The 22665-nt window shown below is 39.7% G+C and overlaps 1 protein-coding gene across 1 annotated transcript; it reads left to right on the top strand.

The window, feature by feature from the left end:
• The first annotated feature begins 8001 nt into the window (after positions 1-8001).
• LOC103776016 lies at positions 8002-22197 on the top strand. Its single transcript, XM_008943495.1, has 12 exons — positions 8002-8013; positions 9956-10033; positions 12967-13103; positions 13659-13778; positions 14281-14311; positions 16678-16699; positions 17256-17280; positions 17663-17701; positions 18444-18545; positions 20667-20793; positions 21055-21381; positions 22142-22197. The coding sequence occupies exons 2-12, from the start codon at positions 10000-10002 to the stop codon at positions 22195-22197; spliced, it is 1020 nt and encodes a 339-aa protein (XP_008941743.1). The 5' UTR covers positions 8002-8013; positions 9956-9999.
• Positions 22198-22665: the final 468 nt, after the last annotated feature.

The following is a 22665-nucleotide window of genomic DNA, read 5'->3' as shown; positions in this document are numbered from 1 at the left end:
TCCTGCTTTACCCCTTGCCCCTGTTTGTTGTTCATCAGAACCTGTGGTTGAAAGTACCTGATGTACAGGCAACTTTTCTATCCTTTTGTGCGACATTAATATCAGCTGTCCTGGAAGAGTAATTTAACTGGCCATTTTTGCATCGATACTTGGGATGTTAATATTGCTAGGTTTTGATTACCAGAACACTGACTCTCTGTTGTATTGTTGGGGTGCATTCTCAAGGAGTATGCTGCTACAGTCTGCACATTGCATTTGTGATCCAAAGAGGCTTAAACTGTAGGGCTTTTCTTTTGAAAAAGACCTTGGTTTGCTTAATATAATCTTGGAGAATTGAAATACAGAACTTTTGTGTATGGGCTGCTAGCATCTAGCTGATAGAATTTCAAGATTGTATGTACAGTGTGAGCAACTGAATTATGCTTATGTAGTTCTTAACTATGCAAGTAGCACTTCTGTTAGATAACCTACCAACTTGATGTGCATGGAAAACTAGTTTATGCAGTAGACTTAAGAGATTTGGGGGGGGGGGGAGGTTTAAACCCTAAAATCCAGCAGTTTTTGAGTTGTGGCTTCTCAAATTTAGACAGTTTGTTAAAAAGTTACCCTAACTTTTCATTGTCTTACCTCAAAAACAGCTGTTGCAACTTCCTTGAAACATATGACCCAGGACAGAGAATGTTTCTTAACTAATGTGTGAGAATCTTTATTCCTGATGCAGTTCTGGGTTGTTTTACTTCCTGCTATTTTTTCTTTTTAAAAAGTCCTGAAGAAGAGGTCACAAGTAAAATGGAGCCATTAATTTCAGTTGTGGAACTCCATTTCTAGTATTAACAAAAGCAGTAATCCAAGTGCAGTCAAAGTTGTTTGTCTGAAAATGATTGGGGGGAAATCCTCTTTGAGCAGCAGCTCACAGTTATCAGTGTTTTCTAACTCATCTGCAAAGTCAGGTATTAGCTGCTGCTTGTTGTAAAAATCTGTAGAATGATAAGGAATGAAAACACTTGTAGCAGCATAATGACAGGGGTAACTGTGGCTATATTGTAAGCCTATAAAATCCTGCTGAGCTTATACACCACCAGCCACTCTGTCGCAGCACTGGGACTTGGGGAGCTTCGTTTTTAATAACTGCTATGGAAGAACAGCTATCTGGCTTCTTAAGCAACTATTACATCAGCCTTTCTTCCTACTGAATTGTCACATTGATGTGCAGCATTTCTTCCATGCCACTGAACACTGAAAATGTAGTGCTCAACTCCATGGACTGCTCTGGGCAGACAGCTGCTGTACTGGTGGAATGAGCATGCAAATGGCAAGTTTGGTTTAATTTGCCAAAAAGCTCTCAACATGATTCAGGATCATTTTAGCCACGTTCTGAAATGGAAAATGAAGTTCATCTTTTCCTTAGATTCTGCCAAAAAGCGATCTGTCCTGAAATCAGCTAATGAAAACCACTTTTCTTGTTCTTCATAATATGAATCAACTTTCAGGAGATTTGGCTAGCCTTAAGGTTTAGCCAAATCCACCGAAAATGGTGGGGGAACAGCTATTTATTAGTTTGCTTTTATTTGTTGCTTTGAGTGAGTTTTCTTTTTCTTCTTTTTTGTTGGAACTACAACTTTTGCAAACTTAGGAGCTGTTACGCAGAACTGAAGGTTTTGTCTGGCATCTTTAAGATTTTGTGTTTCAAGCTATAGTTATCTCTTAAAACTTAATTAACAACAGGGCTTCCTTGAAATTAGCTTTGTGTTAACTCTAAGTACACTTTTGGGAACTGTAGCTTTCATTGTCACTCATCTGCAAAGGCTTCTCAGGAAGTACAGGGTTTTTCCTTCAAATTATGCGCCACATTAATTTCTTTCTCTTATTTTATTTTGGGATGACTTGCATCTTCATAATTAAAGAAACAGAAAGCCCTGAGACCCAGGACTGTCTATTGTAAGTATAACACTTTTTTCTTTTTGGCCTCCTAGGATAGATATTTGTGGCTTCTCTAGTACTTATAGGTATTTCCATTTGCCAGATTTATGTGTCTATAATTGTATTTCTCTTTATATGCTGAACATTCTTCCAAGATTTCTATCTAGTGAAATGCTGAGCAGAGAAATATTTTAGAACACGAAACCTTAATTATGCCTTTCCACATCTAAATATTTGTATAGCTGTCTAGTAGAGGGGTGGTTAGTCAGTATCTGAGTTTCTTACCTTCCCAGGCTAAACTGTCTCCAGCTTGTCTGTCAGCTTTATGCACTCACTGCTGAGCTTCAGGCAGTGTGCTAAGAAGCTGAGTCAGCAAGCTAGCACAGTACTGTTGGAGATGGAGCTCTGCTAGTGCTGGAGTTGCCTTGTTGCATCATGGAAATGTTCTGACTTCCTTTATCATAGTGGTTTTGGAGTAGCAGAGACCTACTCCAGGTAAACTCAGCTGTTGGGTTATCTTTTCCCACAGCAACTGAGAATGTGAATGCAGGCTGTCATATGTCAGTGAAAATAAGAGTTGTGGTGAGTTTGAAAATGTGGGATGTATCTAGCACACAGTGAAAACGGGAATCTTGTTGTAAAGGCACCGCTGATGCTGATGTGCAAGATTTTTAAAGTACAGGAATCAGAGAACATTGGCAGATATGGGAATACTGATAAAAAACAATGAGAAGATTAAAAAGCAAAATGGTTTTACAGTCAGACATGACAAGATATAAGCCTTTGGCTTCTACTTTATCTTCTTAGCCTGTTCTCCTAAGAAGCAAGGCTTACATTCTGGCTTTGTCATCTGTTCCCCAGTATCTTTTGAACCTCTCAACTTTTTTGAACCAAGTTAATGAAGGGTTCCTGAAAATTCACAGCTGCACAGAGAAGAGAGATGGTGTCAGTCCTCTGCTGATGGAAGTGCTGCAGGCTGAACTCACCGCTTGCTGGATCCTGAAGAATCAACACAAGAGAAAGACTTAGAAGAGCACTGGTCAGAGTCCTTTTCCTAAGAGACTGGGCTTTGTTAGCTGCTCTCCTGGTTTGGTGTTGACAAGAGTGTATGAGTACAAGACGTCGTTCAAGTGTGTGAACGACCATGAGCCATTTAGCGTCGGCAGACATGAGTACTGTGTGCAGATCTGCTGTTGTTAGAAATACTGGTACTGAAGAATTTCTGCAAAAGTACTGAAAACTTACAGGTCTCCTGAAAATCCAATGGATTTGAGCAGTCCTAAAGTGTATTTATACCTCAGTGACAAGAACAGATTTGTTTGGCAGTGGGCTGGTGGTTTTAATCAATGCACTAAATTAGTAGATTTAATAGTCAATCCAGGTGATTTCTAGAGATTTCTTTGTATTTCTTGTCAGAAATGGTTATTAAAAGTAATACTCATTAACTGAAGAGGTTCTTACTTCAAGACCATAAAACCCTGTTTTGGAGCAGTAATTAAGTAAGTAAGTAGTGTGAAGGATGCATGGGACAGACATTGAGACGTGAATAAGAGGTCAGAAGTTGTGACAGCAAGACTGAAGAGTATGGGAGCCTGTGGAAAGACCTATGCCTTCAGAAAACAGCATTGCTTAATGTACTGCAAGCTCAGCGTTCCCTGGAGAATTCTGGTTATGAAATATGCTTGCTATAAACACTGCATCTGTGGAAATGTCATAGGTTAGAATCAACTGTGATATATCTTACAGAACAGGAAGAGATAAGTTAAAATATCTGATTATTAAAGTCAAGAATCCAGACGTGATCCTTTGGTAAACAAGTTAGAGCCGACTTCTGGAGGAGCCCTAGCATTACAAGGTACCACATTTCAGAAGCATTGCAAGATGTGCTTTAAACCAGAAAGCTCTGGGCCTCAGGAATCATTTTGAAGCAATCAGCATCTTTTACTTCTAACATGAAATGATTATACATCCTATTGATGTCTCCTTTAGTCTTCTTTATCCATATTGAATTTGCTTCACTGAAGATCCAGATGTGGGAGGCCAATTTGCAAGATGCTGTTAGGATTTATTTGTCAAAAAGAAGCTGAAATTTTGACCAGTGAAGTTTATTTGTATGTTTTAGTTGCGTTGGGTGTTTGTTTTGTTTTGTGTGGTTTGCTTTTTTTTACAGGTAGAAAAGTTTTCCACCTGAGTAACTGTTCAAAGATGGCAATTCAGATTTCATTTTGGGAACTGCAGTGCAGAATTATGTTCTGTATATGCAGAACTTCATGAAACTCTCCTATGGACATACTACCAATTACCTGAATAATTCCCCATCAAGAGCCAGCAGATCAAGGAAATTCATTGTACCTTGTCACTGAGATACAAGAATAAATTTTGCGTTTGCTTGAACTTTGTTCTTTCATTTTAAAGAGTTGATGATTTTTTTTCCTACAGTTTGCAGATGTATATAGTAAGCGTGAACAAAATATTAAGTAGTGAAGACTTGTGCATGAGCATGGAAAGTATGGATATTCTTAAATAATGTGCACTATGTGAAGTATGAGTAGTATTATTTTGGGATATAAATTAATGAGATGCTTCTGTTGTTGCTGCTGGATCTGCAAACTTTCTAAGTTCATGTTATCAGATACTCTAGTGAGAGCAAAATGTGGCAGCGTGTTCACAGAGCTGGAACTCAGAGAGCCAGGAACAAATACATATGGATGTTATCAAAGTTTTCCTGGAAATCAGGATTGATGACTTTTCCTGGAAATCGGTCAGGATGAAACCTGCCAAAAACCTGAAATGTACATTGTCTAAAGAAGAGCAGGTACTTCAGAGGGCAGTATGAAAAAAGCATTCCTTTGTCGGTAGGAAGAACACCACCAATGCTGCTGTTATTTGTAAACTAAAATTTAAAAAGACATTTGGATTCTGAGTTTTCAAATGGGATATGCCAGGTACAATATCTCCTCTGAACTCAAAAGCAGCTGTTAATATGTAATCCAGAGGTAATGAGCATGAGTAACCTGGCTGTTTAACTGTACAGTCTTGTTGGCTTTGGAGTCAGTTAAGTCAGGAAGCGCATCTGTTTCCAGATGATTGTGTTTGGAGGAGAGCCACTTCCTGTAAGGAGGACATCTGGATACCCTGCAAGTTTCCATAATGAGATGTGGTAATGACAGAATTGTATATCTGGATTGCCTGCTCTCCAGCAGTTCAGAGGAGAGCAACTTAATGGAAGATGTGGGAAGAGAAGATGCTGACGTTCTAGGACTTTACTAAGAGAGTTAAATCAGAACTCAGTTAAGGGTATAAATTTCAGTCATGTAATTTCTTTATATAATGATATAATTTGATGGAAGGCTTTCAGCTGTAGTTGAGGCTATTGCACATGTGTTCAGGGTAAAGAGGGGAGGAGACTGAACATTGCTTTCTTTCATGGGACCTTTTGACCAAAGCAGACAGAAGTTTGGAAAACTTTTTGCTTTGATCAAGAGGCATTAAATGATGTGGGAATGAATACCAATATACATGCTAGATAAATGTTCCCTGGGCAATAACAAAATCCAGTGGTTTACTACTAAAATGAGGTAGCTCTGGTAGAAGACATGGTATGAGCCCTTTTAAAGATGTTTCTGGGCTGCCTAGTTTTATTGGTGAAATTAATTTTGGCAAAAGAAGAGCGAATGACTGTGATATATTTTTTTGTGTAGCCTGTGGAATTTTCCTTGCATTGCAGAAGGATGCAGAGTTAGCTTGCACTACTTCTTTTACAGTGGTACAGATGAAAAGTATAATAAGGGATATTGTAAGTGTTTAGTTGCTGGATCTGGCAGCCTGTGTCTACATTCTTCAATTTAAAACCTGTGAGTAGCGCTGAGAGTAAAGAAAGCTTCATCATGGTCATTCTGTAAAGCATGGAGTCAAGGGGAGTAATCAGATCTGAAGATAAACTGCATTGAACAGCACTGACTGCAAGTTCTGCCTCCAGTGAAAGCAGAAATGTCATGTATTCTGCCTTGGGTTCACCAGTGACTATCTTAACAGTATCCTGATCAGCACTTCAGCTTTATGGTGTAAGACAAATGTATTTATTTTAACATATACCTCCATGCTCAGTATCTGTCAAGCGCTGATTACTACACGCGTAAGGCTTTGGGGTGTAGAGCTACCATGATTTCAAAGAACAGAAACCTGGAAGTTCTTTTGAACTGCACATTAGAAGAGAAAAATGTTTCAGAAGCCATAATAGAGGTGCTAAGATTGAGAAATACTCACTCCCTTACTGCCTCTCTCTTGGGGAGTTCCCCAATGCAGTGGAGTATAGTCTTTGTGCACTTCACCTCTTGTATTCGCAGGTGAATCTACAGTGCCAAATCCAGTACCTCTTTGTTGCCACTAACTAAATTGACAATGTCCGAAACTATCCTTAAGTTTTGAAGCAGCTGTTGTATTTCTGGCAGTCATTAGGAATGTGTACATTACAAATACATGTATAGATAGATGTAAAACATGAAGAACAAAGAAATGGCTTCAGTACTGTGTCGTTCAACATGAAAAGGAAAGGGATTTGTTTTTTTTTTTTTTTTGTTCATGTAGACACCTAGTATCTGGAAAATATTTCTTACTAAATCATTATTGGAAGGGATTTCCTGAAATTGATTAGGTGATATCCTAATTTCCTGATTGAAGCAGGACTACTACCAGCACCGGATCGTCACTTTCTGACTGAAAGTCAGATATCTCCAAGGGCAGAGAGTCTCACACAGTGTTTATTTTTACTTTCAAACCATTACACCACATATGTAAACCTCAACTGGGTTAAGGCAGACAGCACTGCAAAACTGCTTCTGGTGTAATTCTCAGCAAATACAATTTGTTACTGGAAGTAAAGGGAAAATAAAGCACTAAAAATCCAATTTCACAGGTACCTTTGTGTCATTTAGCATTTGTCCACTTTGTCAGTCTGAAGATGCTACACTTGCCATATAACTTGTGTTTGGGGCACTAACTGACCTAACTGACCAACTCTGGAATTAAGTAATTTTTGTACTTGTAGAGTACCTGGAGATCTTTTGTTCATGCTACCATAGACTTTGAAGCTTTTTACTGAAAAAGATGGATTATTTGTTATAAGAAATCAAGGAAGATATGCTTTCTTATGTCGCTCCCTTATGGTAATGTTGCACAGCTGTTTACAAAATGTTTACAACTTTGATTTGATTTACAGCTTTCATATGTATCTCTTAAGAGAAAACCACTAATGTATACAACATGTTGTATTTTCCATGACTGTGGAAAACTGCATTTCAAAAATAGGAATTACATAGACATATAGTTTAACTTAAAATTTCACTTTTTCCAATAAACAATAATAGATAATTTATTAATAATAATAAATGACTGTTGGTAATGACTGGTGTCATCTTGTTTTAATTGTGAGTGCTGCAACTTGCAAAATACTGAGAACGTTCAAATGAGCTTGTGTTGTGTCTGTGTTTATGGATTTGAGGGAATAGGGGAGCAAGGGAAGGAAGTTTCAAAAGAGGGGAGTGGAAATACCTTTACAAAAGCACACTTAAAAATTCAGTCCAAATAATGTATACAGAACCCTATGTAAAAGAAGATACATTTTAATGACTTTCTGAATTGTCTCTAGCACTGTGTTTAGGCTCTGAATGTTTAGAGCAGAAGTTTTGTCAGGTACCTGTAACACAGGTTGACTGTCATACACAATATTGAATGGTTAAAGTAATTAGCTAGGTGGTATGAAAAGCACTTAAAAATCAAATAAAAGTTGAATGCTTTGATTCTGTGACATTCCTGTGTTTGGTATGTTATGTTGGTGGGGAGGTGGAGGGGAAGTAAAGGCTATTTCTTAGAGCAGTAAATACAGAAGAGAAGTACTAAGATGGAATACTGCTCTTACTGAGCCTATGGTAAACTGTAAAATGAAGATGACTGTTCAGTTCTCAACTTGTTTGGAACATCTACTAGGTACTTAATAATTAACTGCAAGTGAGAAGTAGTCTGACTGTCAAACTGTTATCCTAGGTCCTCCAGCTCCAGTCCAAACTCCAATGAAGTATGAAACACAGAGACCAGGTAGCTGAATATAAATGACCTAATGCTGTTTTCAGGTGCAACTTTGAAATCAATGGTTTTGTTTCAATGACCCAAGCAGGGGGATGATTATGGTGGTAAGAAGTAATGGAAGTTACCAAACATTTGAACTATTGCTTTTCTCTTGTGTACTGCTTAATTTATGTAAGAATTGATCTTAGAAGAATGTAAAGTCATGAGTATTTTTAGAGAAACACTTTCAAACTTGAGACATAATTTCTGTCTTCTGATTATCTGGTAGTATGTAGTATCAGTTAATATAGCTAATGGGTTTTTTTAGGTGGTGAAGTTTTCAACAAAATTTTGCAGCAAACATGTATATACATACGATATACAGTGAACATTTGACAAAACAAAAGCATACAAGTAAAGAACAAAACAAAAAAAAGAACAGTATGGGTTGTTTATTACCAAGATGATACTAAGACAAGAATATTTAGTTGTGTGTTAAGAAGCAAATGGCCATTACCTTGTAGAGACTTTAAACTTTTTTCTGTGTGTATTTTTTCATATTAAGTCCAAAAGACCATATGCATGTCACTGTCAGCTTGAAAACAGCCAGCTTACACTGAGAGCTATTGCACAGGCACACAAATCCCTGAGAATTGTGTAATACATTTCAGTGTTGCTAAAAATCTGTCTCTAGATGTTCATTACGTGGCAGCAACTAGTTACATGTCAGCTCTGTCACACTGCGCTAGTGCTGCCTGTCACCACAGACAAAAAACAAAACAACAGAGAATTTTAGCAAGACTGTGAAGTTGTGGTAGGAATGGGCCATGCTGTTGCCATGGCAGGAGGTGTCCCATCAGGTATTTTCTACCACAATTAAATTGCAAAAAGTTTTCCATATAAAGTAATGCTGAAAAATTGTGATTTTTTTTTATGTGTGTGTGTGTATTCCTGGAATTTGACTTGCTGGTGGCACAAGCAGGTTCCTAATAGAATGAATATTTAAAAGCAAGCACAGAATTCCCTATTCGCCTGAAGCTGTTGTGTTTTTTTTTTTTTAACCCCTAACCTGGTATCCTACGAGGAAAGAATACAGTAACAGTTCAGTGCTTGTGGTATTTCTACTTGTTTGCTCTGATTTGAAGAAATGAGCAGTGTTTATCACTCCTATGAAATGCATCAGTCAAAGTCCAGCTGTATGTAATTAGGAAGACGAGTTCTATTCTGCACATTTTTTTCTTAGATGAAAAGTCCATCATTTAACACTTCAGCATGCTCTTTTACAATGGCCAGCACTTGAATACACTTAATGCCTCTGAGATTATTTTGCAGATGCGTTTGGCTGAACTCTGTGCTCCGAGCTGACCAGGAATAGCTCAAAAGTGCTTTAGGCAGTGCAAAAACCAAGCTATTAAAACTCAGTCAGAAACAAGATACAGCCCTAATTGAAACACTGCTAGTTCAGGCTCAGGAACATACCGACTGTGGTTGTGCAGCTCCTGGCCTGCTCAGAGTACCAGAGGCATGTGCTGCATTAGTGAAGATTATGTGTTGTTAGACTTAAGGCAATTTAACTCCTGAATTTCAGACTCCAAACAAGCAATGCCAGTATGCTGAATGAGTATTAGGGGTCTAGGGGAAGAAGGAGGTTTTGTGGGTTTGTTTTGTTTTTTAAATGAGAACTGACAAGGATTGGGGCATGCTATGAATGTGAACTTGGTATCTTTCCTCAGTAAATTGGATTGTGTTAGAAGGTCTGTTTTGCTTGCGTAGTTCTCTTTTAGTGTGCAAATTGTTATGGAAAACTGTTGGAATCTTTTTTTGAGTAACTGAGATCTTGCCCATTTTCCTAATGCATTTCAGAGTATAATTTTGTCCCACTTAATTCTCAATTCGAAACTATTTTAAAACCATAGAAGTTACGTGTAAACTGTCTAATGCTATCTCTTTACATATATTTTTTTTACGTTAGCAAAGAGAGGACTCACAAAGGACTTAACCTGTCTGAAGGATTTTATGAATGATCCCAAAAGAGAAGAACCTCTAGTTGGTATGTTTTTTTTTTTTTTTTTAGATGGTATGTCTTTGAATTTCTAACCAAATGGCTTTTGAGATAAAAGGTGGAATTTTTAATATTGTTTCATTGTCTGTAGGTATATTGAATAATTTATAGGATATATATCTCTTTTATACACCTTAATTGTTAAGACAACTTGTTACTGAAGGAGCCATTTGTAGTAAAGCAGCTTTTCACAGAATGGTGGAGGTTGGAAGGGACCTCTGGAAGTTATCTGGTCTTAACTCCCTGCTCAAGCAGGGTCAGCCAGAGCTGTTTGCCCAGGACCATGTCCAGATGGCTTTTGAATATCTCCAAGGTTTAGGAGACTCCACAGTCTCCCAGGCAAACCTGTGCCCATGCTTGGTCACCCTCACAGTTAAAGGTGTTTCACGATGTTCAGGTGGAATCTCCTGTGTTTTAGTTTGTGCCTGTTGCCTCTTGTCCTGCACCACTAAAAAGAGCCTGTCTCCCTCTTCTTTGCACCCTCCCTTTGGGCATTTACACATCTTCATGAGGTCCTCTTCCACATCTTCATCTTCCTCTCCTCCAGCCTAAATAGTCCCAGCTCTCTCAGCTTTTCCTCACAGGACAGATGCTCTAGTGCCTGCATCATCTTCATGACAGTTCCTGTTTCCTGCACTAGAAAGACCACAACTGGACACAGCACTCCAGATGTGGTCCTGCTGGTGCTGAGTGGAGAGGCTGGATCATCTCCTTCAGCCTGATTACAATACTCCTCATGCAGCCCAGGATGCCATTAGCCTTCTTAGCCACAAGGGCCCATTGCTAGTTGATCTTCAACTTGGTGTCCAAAGAGGGCTTTTTCTGTTAGTCTGCTTTCCAGCTGGTCAGCTGTCTGGTACCTGGGCTTGTTCCTCCCCAGGTACAGGACTTTGCACTTTCTCTTGCTGAACTGCATGAAGTTCCTGTCAGCCCAACTCCCCAGCCTGCTGAGGTCCCTTTGGATGGCAGCACAACCCCCTGGTGCATTTGCCATCCACCCTAGTTCTGTGTCATCAGCAGACTTGCTGAGAGTACACCCTGCCATGTCATCTAGGTCTTTAAGGAAGGTGTTCAATGGGACCAGACCCACTATTGACCCTTGGGGTACTCCACTACCTACTGGTCTCCAGCTAGACTTCATGCCACTGGTGACTTGTCATCAGGTGATTTTTTTGTAGTTTTCCATTTTGTTGGGATGTACAGGTGTTTCTGTTTAGTGAGATGTTTTTCCTCGCTGTCTTTGGCAATACTAAAAGTAATGAGATGAATTTTAAGGTTTTCTTTCTTTCTGATTGCTAGATCAGGCAACCTTTAGGAGAGGATAAGCAATGCTGCTTCTCAGTGGCCTTAGCATTCCTAGTATGTGCTGGGGGTCTAGAGAAATATGTTCCATGATGAAGAGCTAAGTAGTAAATTTCCTAGTATTAGCAGATGATTTTTCTGTTTAGTAGTCGTGCTGTTACTCCACATACAGTACTAATATTTAAAAGCGTGGCAATTTAGTAGTATAAGCATTTTTCATAGAAGAAGGTGAACAGCAAAGTGTTACGTTCTTGTGTACACAGTTCATTTGGTGCTGGTTTGTTTTCAGAGTTAAGATTTAGCAGTACAATAATGTGGTGGGTCTGAGGAGGAGCTGAATTTCTTCACAGCAGCCTGTGTGTTTTTGATTTGCAACTAAACCAGTGTTGATAACATGCCAGTGTTTTGGTTGTTGCTGAGCAGTGCTCAGTGTCAAGACTCTTCTTGCACTGTGGGTCCCCACCCCTCACCCCTTGAGTAGGCTGGGAGTGGGCAAGAGACTGGGAAGGGGCACAGCTAGGACAGTTGAGCCAGACTGCCCCAAAGGATATTCTGTACTGCATAATGCCATGCTCAGCCATCACAGCTGAGGGAAAGGAAGAAGAAATGGGAGTTGGGGGGGGTTAGCTTCCAAGGTGGCTGTTCTGAAGCTGCCTAGGTATTGATCTGCTTGTGGGGAGGTGACTGGTTTTTACATGATATTTTTTTTTTTATTCTTTTTTTCCTCCCTTCCTTCCCCTCTTAAACCATTTGTCTAAGCCCAGGAGTTTTCTTGATTTTCCTCTTCCATGCTGTGTGAATGTGTGAGCCAGCAGCTGGGTGGTGTTCGACTCCTGGGTGGGGTCAGCCCATCACAAATACACACTGTTGGAAATTATGATCACAGGAAACAGCTGCAGGTTTTTCCTATTTGTTGTAAGCTGCTTATACACTTACTACATTTAAGCCTCTGAGAGTAAAACTTTTCATGCTAGGTAGAAGCCTCAAATGTAAATATCTCTAAGGACTTCTAAAAGGCATAATCTTTCAGTCATTTCTAGGAAAAATGAAGAAAAATCCCACTTTCATTCCTGTTATTGTTAAAAGTTTCTGGAAGATTTTTAGATGATGAACTCAATTTTGTGAAATGATTATTGTTTTTACTACATGTGCTTTATGCTATTTGGACACTGTCCATGTTACGTTTGACTAATAGTTTAAATGCAGTGTTTTAATCTAGACATTTGCATGGAACTTCCTATTCTGATTCTCTTTTTTACATGCACTTCTTCATGAATACTCTTTCATGACTGTATTGAATTGAAGACTCTTTCTTAGTTACTTGAAAATATCCCAGGCAGGAAAAAAGGTACCTGAAATACTTTGTTTTGGCAGGCCTGAAAATCTGCCATAGACAGTGTTTTTCTTCTCAGAATAAAGCATTATAAAAGATAAATTTAACTGATCTGGGTAATAGGACCAAAGAAGTGCTGAAGTGATCTTGCAGAAGTGTTGAAATTCTGAAAATGGAGTGCTTTTATTTATTCATTTTGGCTTTTAATGATCAACGTGGAAGATAGTATGTTTGTTTATAGTAGTCTATATTAAAATATAGATATTTGTAACTCTTACTTTTATAGGTTTAGAACATGTGGTTGAAATCAGATTTGAAGGAAGAAAAGAGCCACATTATGAGTGCAGGCTGTGTGGGTTTCATACAGAGATGGCACCTATGATAGAACATCTCAGTGGATATAAACACAGAAGAGCATACATCGTGAGTCATTTTAGTGCATTTTGATCACACTTTCTTTATGGTACTCCCCCTTTTTTTTTCTCCTACAAATACTTACATCAAGTTTGAAGTTTAAACCCCCATATGATAAATTGCTAATGCTTGTATGGTTGACTGTGGGTCAGATCAGCATGAGCAGATATGAAGCTGTGAGCTATTGAGGCCGTGCAATCCAGGGGCGTGCTCCTGTATCTGCTCCAAGTCTGCTCTTTAGTGTTTTGGTTGCGTCCAGGATGAGGTTCCTACAAGGTTGTGGTTCTTTCTTATTCCTTAATGTGCCCATAGCATTGTTGGATATGGTACAGACCAAGCTATGTTTTGGTATTAAGCTTTACATACTATCCATTTTTTGTTCTGAAGATTACTTAAGCAACTTTAAAATTTAATTAGTTGTGTTACAGAGAGGAAACTAGCTCATAGTGTTCAAAACTATGTTTCCCAGTCTTTTGGAAGCTTGTCCAGAAGGTGAAATGTGCCAACTTTTTAATACTGTAATGAATTTTGATACTGATCATTTCAAGATGGTTTTGTCAACAGTCTAAAGAATTTCCAGATAAAATGAAGAGAAAGACAACAGATGTAAAAGAATGTAAAGTCTCATTCCTCAGACGGATAGCAGGAGAGCTGGAAAAGACTGAAGGATTAAAAATGTATAAGGTAATTGGAAGTAAATGTAAAGTATCTGGAATGGTGTGTTTCATCAGTGCATTCGTGTTTGACCTAGTGTATTTTAAAAATACTGCTGACAAAGCTTGTTAAATTTCTGTGTTTCTAGAAAGTATAGTATTAAATTATATTAAGGCTTACCTTAAAGTTGCCCTAACATATCTGGGGAAAAGAACAGTAGTTTTGAAATTCATCTGAAAAAACCAAAATTGTTTATTTTTAAGAAGTTAGGGTTTTTTAAGTAGAAAATGTTCAGTCTGAACTCAGTGGTTTAGAAATTTTATTGCTTTACTTAAATTATTTTTTCTCAAAGTAAGCAATTTTTTTCTCAAATTTAATTTATATTTACAAGGTTATATATGTATAAAATTATGGGCTACACTATAGTCAGATAAAATAAATGTATTTGTTCCTTTTCTAAAGGCAGTTGCAGTAGAGACTGCTAATGAAATTTTAATCAGAAAATCTAATATGAAACTATTTCTCTTCCTAGATTGAAGGTTACGTAAGACCAAGTACATCATGTAAGTCTATGAATTACTTGGTTGTGGGTTGGTTGGTCAGTTGGCTGTTTTTTTTTATTTACCATTGGTGGCTCCGCTGGATTGTACCTTTTAATGTTGGTCTGCAAAACAAGGTGGCAGAGACCTATCAGATTAATGACTTTGGGCTTCAGGAGAACAGACTTCAGCTTCTTCAGAAAACTAATAGTCAGGAACCCTTGAGAAGCTGCTTTGAAAGGAAAAGAAGCTCAAAAGAGCTAACCAGTCTTCATGGAGAACCTCCTGAAAGAGCAGAAATGATCATTCTGCTGTTCAAAAATATGAGCAGGCATAGCAAATGGCTGGTGTGTTTGAGCAGGGAACTCCTGCATGATCTTAAATGCTAAAAGGAAGCCTACAGAGAACAGAAGCAGAGGCAGGCTGCCAAGCAGAAATGTATAAGAATTGCAGATGTATTTGGGATGAAACTAAGAAGGCAAAGCTTGCCTGGAGGTGAAAGGAATACGAAGGACAACAGGAAGGCTTCTACATGGCATGTATGACAGTAGCAAAAGAAGATGAGGGCCGGCTGCTGAGCAAGTAGCCTGGTGATGAATGACATGGAAGAGTCTGAGCTATTTGTGGCTTTCTTTGCCTTGGTCTTTACTGAGAAGGTCTACTCTCAGATCTTTGTGTACAGTTGTAAAGCTTAGGGCAGAATGGAATTGCGTACTGTAGAGAAGCATCAACTTAGGGAAGAGCAAGTTGAACGTGTACAAGGCCATAGGACAAAAAGGGATGCTTCTGGTGTTGAGGGATCTGTCTGCTCCTTCAGAAAATCTTTGAAAGGTCACAGTGATCCAAGGAGTTACTTGGAGACTGGAAAAAACCCAAATGTGTTTATCTTCAAAAGTAAAACATAGCTACAGGCTGTCCCAAACATAAAAAATTACAGGGCAAGTCCTTGTGGTTGTCATTTACTGGTATGTGAAGGTCAAGAAGGTGACTGGGAATAGTGAGACTAGCCAGTGTGGATTTACCAAGGACAAACTGGATTTACCAGCCTGGCTGACATGGACTGGCTCTGTGGGCAGGGGAAGAAGTATGGATGTCACTTTAGTAAAGCTTCCAACAGTCTTCCCATGTTATACTTACAGCCAAACTGAGGAGAGAAGGTAATTCTTACAGGGTGGGTAAAAGGTGTCTGAACCGTCAGGCTCAAAGAATAGTTGTAAGGGACTTTAATGTGTTGGTGTCAAGTTTTAGGGTCAGGCCCATCCACTAGAGCTATAGCAGATGCTCTCTGTTCACCCCTCTCCTCTCCCAAAGGGGAGGAGAGACTTAGGGATTGGAAAAGAAAACTAAACTGGCTGTAATTAAAATAATAGACCAAAATGGATACAAAACCAGTATCCAGCCCAAGCCAGTTGGCAATTGCGTCACCGTCACCACTGATGCTGTGGAGCAGGCACTGGGGAAGGCCCAGGCTGGACACGTGCCTGTCAACATCAGGTGGTTAAGATGGTAACATGGATCTTTCAGTCAGGTGTTGCAGGGGCAAAGGTGTCACTTGTCCTCTTGTTGTGCGGGGAGCCCCAGAATCACGACACACTTCACAGAAGGTTCGTCAGTGTTCCGCTTTAATCTCCACAGGCAGCTGTATTTATACACTGGGTGACCGATCACACACAGTTTATACTTTCGTATTGGTTAGCACTGCACAGCCACGCTCTGACCCCGTATCCCCATAGATTAAATGTCTCTGTCCACGCGCCAAGGCGCTGACAGGGTGGTCTCCTGCTTGCAAGGTCTGGCCAAGCTTTGATCTGCACAGACGCTGTGGAGCTGTCCCCCATGTCCTTCCTGCCTAGAGCCTCAAGGGCACGATGCCCTTAAGGTTCACCTCCAGTATTTCATCATATTCCTTGTAGCCTGAGTTGTTCATAAGGGCTTCCAGGACGCCATCTTGTGACGCAGTTAAAATTCCCTCTACATCCTCTTGCTTATCCTGGAACACCAGTGCTGATCAGTCCTCAGGAAGTAATGAGATACGTACCATGCAGTAGCTGTCTGAGGCAGAGCTACTGTCTTAGACTACCTTGTTCTGCTGAGCTTTCCCTCCTTCCTCATGCTTACACACTGTACTGGCAAAGATGATGAGACATCCTAAGCTCTGTAACTTCTGGTTGGAGACTGAACTGTTGTTTTTGCAGCTTTGAGGCTCACTGGTGTGTTCTCAGAAGAAAACCCAACAAACCATTTCACCTTTTGCACAGAGGCCTGTCCTTTCCAGAAAGCACAGCCACTTCAGAGCCAGTGACTGTTCTGTGTGTGTAGTGCTTCTGTTGCTGTAATACAGTGGAAACCCTGTGATGTGATGTTGCTAATAGTTCTTTTTCATTTTCTAGCTCCAGCAAAGAAGAAAGCAAGGTGAGAATACTGCCCCCACAGGGGCTGTAACAAACATCATTACATATAGGGAAAATATTTTATATTGTCTTTCTGCTGTACTTTGTCATCTTGTATAAATTGTTTCTTTCTGTCTGTGAGGAAATAGTAGCTGTGGCTTTTGAAATATTGCACTGGTTACACAGTTCAGTAGCAGTCTGATGTACATGAAAAAAATTGCAGTTCAAATTTCAGGCTGTTGCCACTTTATTTGGGATGACATTGCCTGAGTAAGTTGTATAAAGGCACCTCTGTTCATGCAGGAAATAAAACCCACTTACTTTAGTCATCTCCTTCAGCGAATCTGTAAGGAAGTTCATCAGTACTACTGACCTCTTTGTGAGCCAGAATAAGCAGCTTTAAGAAATAATAGTGGTTTAATTACACCATAGAAAAAGATATCTTGTATTGGTAGGCAATGTAAATTTGAAAATGGAAATACTTTGATTCTAGATACTGTGAGTAAACATAACTTTTTAATCTTTTGCATTTTAATCTTTAGAGTGCATCTTAATTTTGTCATTTCTTTCTTTTTGAGGTGGGAAGATGATTGTAAGCGTGAGGTATGTAAAGGCAGTAATTCTGCAAGTGTCTTAGGTTCTAGCAGTTTCCTTAGGCTTGCTTTTCATGTTTCTGAAAAACTTTTACTCTGGCTTCATTTACTGTGTTATTAATATTACTGCAGAAGCAAAATAATTGACCGAATGACCAGAATTTTGTGTTCATCACAGCTTGTTGAATACAGTTGTATTTGTAGTAGCTGCTGCCAAGGCTCTACTTTAATGTTACATGTTTATGGCTGTGACCTAAAATTACTGTCTTTTCTTTGTGTGGGCTTTTGTTGCTGGATAAAAGATTAAGTGATCTTGTTTTGTGCAAGATGATACAACAAATATTGTAGTATTCAGTCTTTTAATTTTAATTCCCCATTCTACAATCCCCCAGAACGATCCTGTTCGGAAACAGAAAGCTCTGGAGTTCTTGGTAAGTATAGAGAATAATGAGCTCAAGTTGTTCTGAGCTGACACTACACCATGGCTGCACTACATTTTCAGTGTCTGTTAACATAGAAATTAATGTTGTGGTCAGATGAGTTTGATCAGTAATCAGAGGCTCCTTCACAGTCGTCATTGCATCATGCTGGTGAAACTGCATGACTTGCCACAATTATGTTCCTTATGACAGACAGCTGATATTCTTTGAACTTAAGCAGTCACTTATAACTTTATAGGCTTGCTAATTGGTCTCTTTGCACATGAGAAAGACAAATAGCCATGTCTGTTCTGTGCTGTACAGGATTATGTCAATATCATCTGGTATCTCTTGTTCCCAAAATTATATGTAGGAAAATTATAATGGAAGCCTGCATCATTTTGTTACTAAACTAAGGGAATCATATGGTGCTGAAGCTTACTTTTTATTCTATTTTCTACACAGACAACATAAATTTAGGACTTGTGCCCTTCTCCATCTGCAGCAAAATGCTCATGATTGACAGTGCAGGAGTGGCACAGACTTCCAGGTTTATGTTTTACCTTTTATCAGGCCATAATTATATTCACAATTTTATTTTTTCTTACGTGTTTGTGTATTTGTATATTAGATATGTCTTATATATCAACTAATAGTATAAACTTGGTTATACTAAAATCAAAGTGTAACTTTCTGTTTGTGTATATGAACCTTTGGCATCCTAATGGCCAATTCTTACCATGGTTTTCAACAGGAGACTTTCCACATCACCTCAGACTCAGAAGCAACGCTTATTGTTCGTATTACACAGGAACTCACAGAAGCTTTGAAGGCCTTTTGTGAAAAGAAAGCAGCAGTAAGTAACTTAATCTTGACTAGAGCTGGTTTAGCTTTGGGAGGAATGGAGTGTTTGAATTTGTTGTGTTAACACCCTGCCAAACTGTAACAGTTCAGGCTTGGGTCAAAACCCCTCAGTTAAGTATACTTTCATGGTTTTCTTTTATGATTTTGAGGTACCAAATACCTTACTTGCAGGGCACATTTCTGTTAATTTCCCATCACCTTCCATCTGTTTGGTTTTCTTTTGCATCCATTCTCCCCCTGTTTTGGACACCATTTTGCTTCACAGTGTCTGGTTGTCATCCTTCCTTTGCAGCTGGTCCCTTGCTTGATAGCTTTTCTTCTAAGATTAATCAGGCTTTAAGTGCTACCCAGACATGCCATTTTGTGGGCATGTGGGTAAGTTTTTCTTTCTGGTGACTTGTAGCTCTCCTCCCACTTGAGAGCTTTAATCTGTTAAGACTAAGGTAGGCAAGATGTTCTTGTCTTTCTGTTGGCCCTTAACGTCCTTTGCTTCCTTGCGTAAAAATGGAGTACCTGTAGAAAAAGCAGTCTGAAGAAGGACCAGAATCTGCACAAAAATGACTCATCACACAGCTCTTGTGAGCTAATTAAAAGTTGCTGTAGCTGCATCCCAGGCAGGAGCTGAGCTTTCTGTTCTACACTCCCCAGGTAGAGACAGGATTTGCACACACACCCGTTTGGTATTTTAGTCAGGTGATGTTGAGGGATGTGGGGCAATGAAGAAATGTGAAACAAGTGACATTGCCTTCTGTGGACACCTCATTCTGTTCTCCAGACACATACCTCTTCCAAATAATACTTCTGAAAATTTTGTTCTGTGTGGTACTCGTGAACAACAGAGACATCCTTCATACGGAGTTCGCTGTCCCCTAGAATTGTACTCTGCTAACTTGCTATGGGGAACTTTCTATTGTTTTTTTTTTTTTTTAGAGTGATCAAGATTTCAGATGAAAAACAGACAGTCTGACCTTTTGCTTTACCTAGGTTAATTATACAAACAGTCTGAGGCCACTGATGTCAGCATCTCAAAATGAATTTCCAGGGAGGACAAGCATCCAAAACCACTACAAGCCATATGGAAAGCCTACAGGTAATTTAGCTATTTTATTCTGTTAGTTTAAGTCTACTCTTAACATTGCACAGATTGTGTAAGTTTACTTTCATGGCTGGCCATAGTGCCTCTTGGGTGGCATGTTGTGTGTCTTTGCCCTCTGCCTTAGTTCAGGATATCATTTTCTGAAGCCTTACTGACTTCAGCCTTGACTGTCTAAGAACACACCTATATCACTGATTAGTATTTCAGCAGTAAAAGTGGTTGGAAGTTCAAGCAGGAACCTTTCCTAACCTAGTTAATGTGAGGATTTGGGGCTGATAAGGTGCTGGACTTGGGTAAGATTAAGGGGATTAAGATTACAAGAAAGCTGGGGAGGGACTTTTTAGGATATAGGGTAGTGACAGGACTAGGGGGAATGGGGCAAAGCTGGAAGTGGGCAGATTCAGGCTGGATGTGAGGAAGAAGTTCTTCACCATGAGAGTGGTGAGACCCTGGAATGGGTTGCCCAGGGAGGTGGTTGAGGCCCCATCCCTGGGGGTCTTTAAGGCCAGGCTGGATGAGGCTCTGGGCAGCCTGATCTAGTGGGAGGTGTCCCTGCTCATGGCAGAGGGGTTGGAACTGGGTGATCCTTGTGGTCCCTTCCATCCCTGACAGATTCTGATTCTGTTTTTGCGGAGGACTTAGTAGTGTTGGCTTGATGGTTGGACTTGATGATCTTGCAAGTCTCCTCCAACCTAAAGGATTCTATGATTCTATGAAGATGTGAAGGCAGGAAATGGGAAAAGAACAGGAGAAAAACTCTTCATAAAACCTCAAAGTATTTGTTTTCAGTTGGTATTTTAGTATTGTGCTAACTTTTAGTGCCGTTTGTTTATTTATTCAGGAAATTCTAACTGGAATCAAGGTTTTTTACCTCAGTATGAAGAGTGTTCTGCAGATGCTTCGTTTGCTCCTGCTAATTCATACAGTTACCAAACAGATGGTGGATCATCGTCCTATGGACCAAGATGTAATGACTTTGCAATGATGTCTGCACTCAGGGACTCTCTTGCTCTTCAGACTGGAAGTCCCGCCAGTGGTATCCGTGAATGGCTGAGACTCTTCAGCCAATCTGCTTCTGGTGGTAATTCAGCTGGTGGAGCCTCCTCCTACGAGACGAGTCCAGTGAGCGAGTACTCAGCAGAAGGTATGTCCAGTGCTGTGCGAGGAAGTAAGCTCCCTGACAGCAGCATCTCACATGGCAGGGAAGGTACAAACTGGAGGAATCAACATGTGTGTACAAGAGCAAGGAGCATAAGCAATCGGGGATTACCCCACCCCAATTCTTCTGCCTCATACCCTTCATCTGGACAATACTCCATGAACTATTCTTTGCAAAGCTATTCCTCTTACAAGGATGATGAGTCTGTGAGTACTTGTATGGATTCTGCAAATTCTGCTGTTTCAGGAAGAGGTGGCTCGAGGTGGAACGAGGACTCGAGGTGGAACCAGGACTTGCGGTGGAGCGAGGACTCGAGGTGGAACCTGGACTCTAGGTGTCAAGGATTCAGGCATCAGAAGTCAGGGTATAAGAGTGACTGGAGTTCACATCAGTACTCATTTTCTAGCAGTGGTTCATACAGAAGTTACCAGCAGTTCAGAAGCTCGGATAAGATGTCTGATGAAGATGCTGTTGGTCTTACTCCTAACGTTGTGAATAGAGTACAAGGAAAGGATACACCTACAATGACCAGGATGCTCAAACAGTTGGCTCCGTATTATCCAGCACTTCAAAGTAAGATTGTGATTAGTTTGCATGTGAAATGAGTTACATCACCATAGTTGCTTTAACGCGAGCAGGAGCTGGTGTGCTGCAGAGCTGGTACGCTCCGTTCAGGGGAGTTGAGTTCGTCTTGCTCAACATCTGTGTCAGTTGAAGAATGGCCTTAGTTGCCTCTGAGGAGACTTTGCCTCCTGACAACTAAATAGAGCTGTGAGTGAGTGGAAATTTTGAACAGCACATTTCCTGAATTGAAAGGTTTGTCCTAGGTCGTCACGTTAACTTGCATCTTCTCTCACGGTCGGAGTTTGTCCTGTTGGGGTGGCAGTGTGGGCAGGGAATAAAGAGGAAATGCTGGTTTGCACAGGGAGCCAAGCGTGGGTGGCCTGGGAATGGATGGAAATACTCCAACTGGATCCAACACATTGGGGTAACAAAAGAGACATGTTATCCAGGAGCTGGTTTGATCTGTGACAAATTAGTTTTTTCCAGTTATTGCAGAAATATTCCTTAATGTTAAAGTAGTGTTGTAGTAATGAAAGTAAAAGATTTGGAAGTAGATTATCAGAGGGATTTAAAGGGAGGTGGGCATATGAGACTGTGTGGCTGTCATTGGGCATTGGTTTGGACAAATGCAAACTATGCTTACAGTAGTCGAATTAGTTAACTAGGTAACTGGTTAATAAAGCTTTCATTTTAACAGTCTCTGCTGTATTATGTGAAAGACCACGAAATAGAAGTAACTTTAAACATTTTTTTTATCTCCCCTTTCTAGAAATAAATATTCAGACTTTGGTCAATGTGCTGGTAGAGACTAGAGGAAAAGACTGAGGAGCAACAACAGCTGAACTGGAAACAGATGAACAGATTGGAGAATCCCCATCTCTTGGCTTTCAAGAAGGAGACTGCATTTAATTCTGTGTTCAACTGGCTTTAGAAGGGGAAAGGGAGGTAGGGTTTTATTTTTTAATATGTGAAATACACCTTGAACACAAACGAATGTAACCAAGGTGAACATACTATTTTGTTTAAGCTTTTTTAATGTATTTGTTATATCTTAGTATATTGCAGAGAAAAATCTTTTGTTATTTTTTTGAAAATATGTTAATGTTATTATTATGTCAGCAAAAACCTAATAACCCTTTTAACACCCTTCCCAAACTCAGAAAAAAAGAAAGATTTACTTTTATGTTATCTACTTAGGAAGACTATTCACTGAGAATACAGGTCCGTTGCATGAAAATCCAGATTTGGGTTTCTTCATGCAAATGTAAAGCCAGTTCAGTTAATTTGGTCTTT

The sequence above is a fragment of the Merops nubicus genome, unplaced genomic scaffold (assembly GCF_000691845.1).
Source record: "Merops nubicus isolate BGI_N331 unplaced genomic scaffold, ASM69184v1 scaffold20487, whole genome shotgun sequence".
NCBI lineage: Eukaryota > Metazoa > Chordata > Aves > Coraciiformes > Meropidae > Merops > Merops nubicus.
The sequence above is the reverse complement of the archived record's forward strand: the minus strand, read 5'-3'. Positions and strand labels throughout refer to the sequence as shown.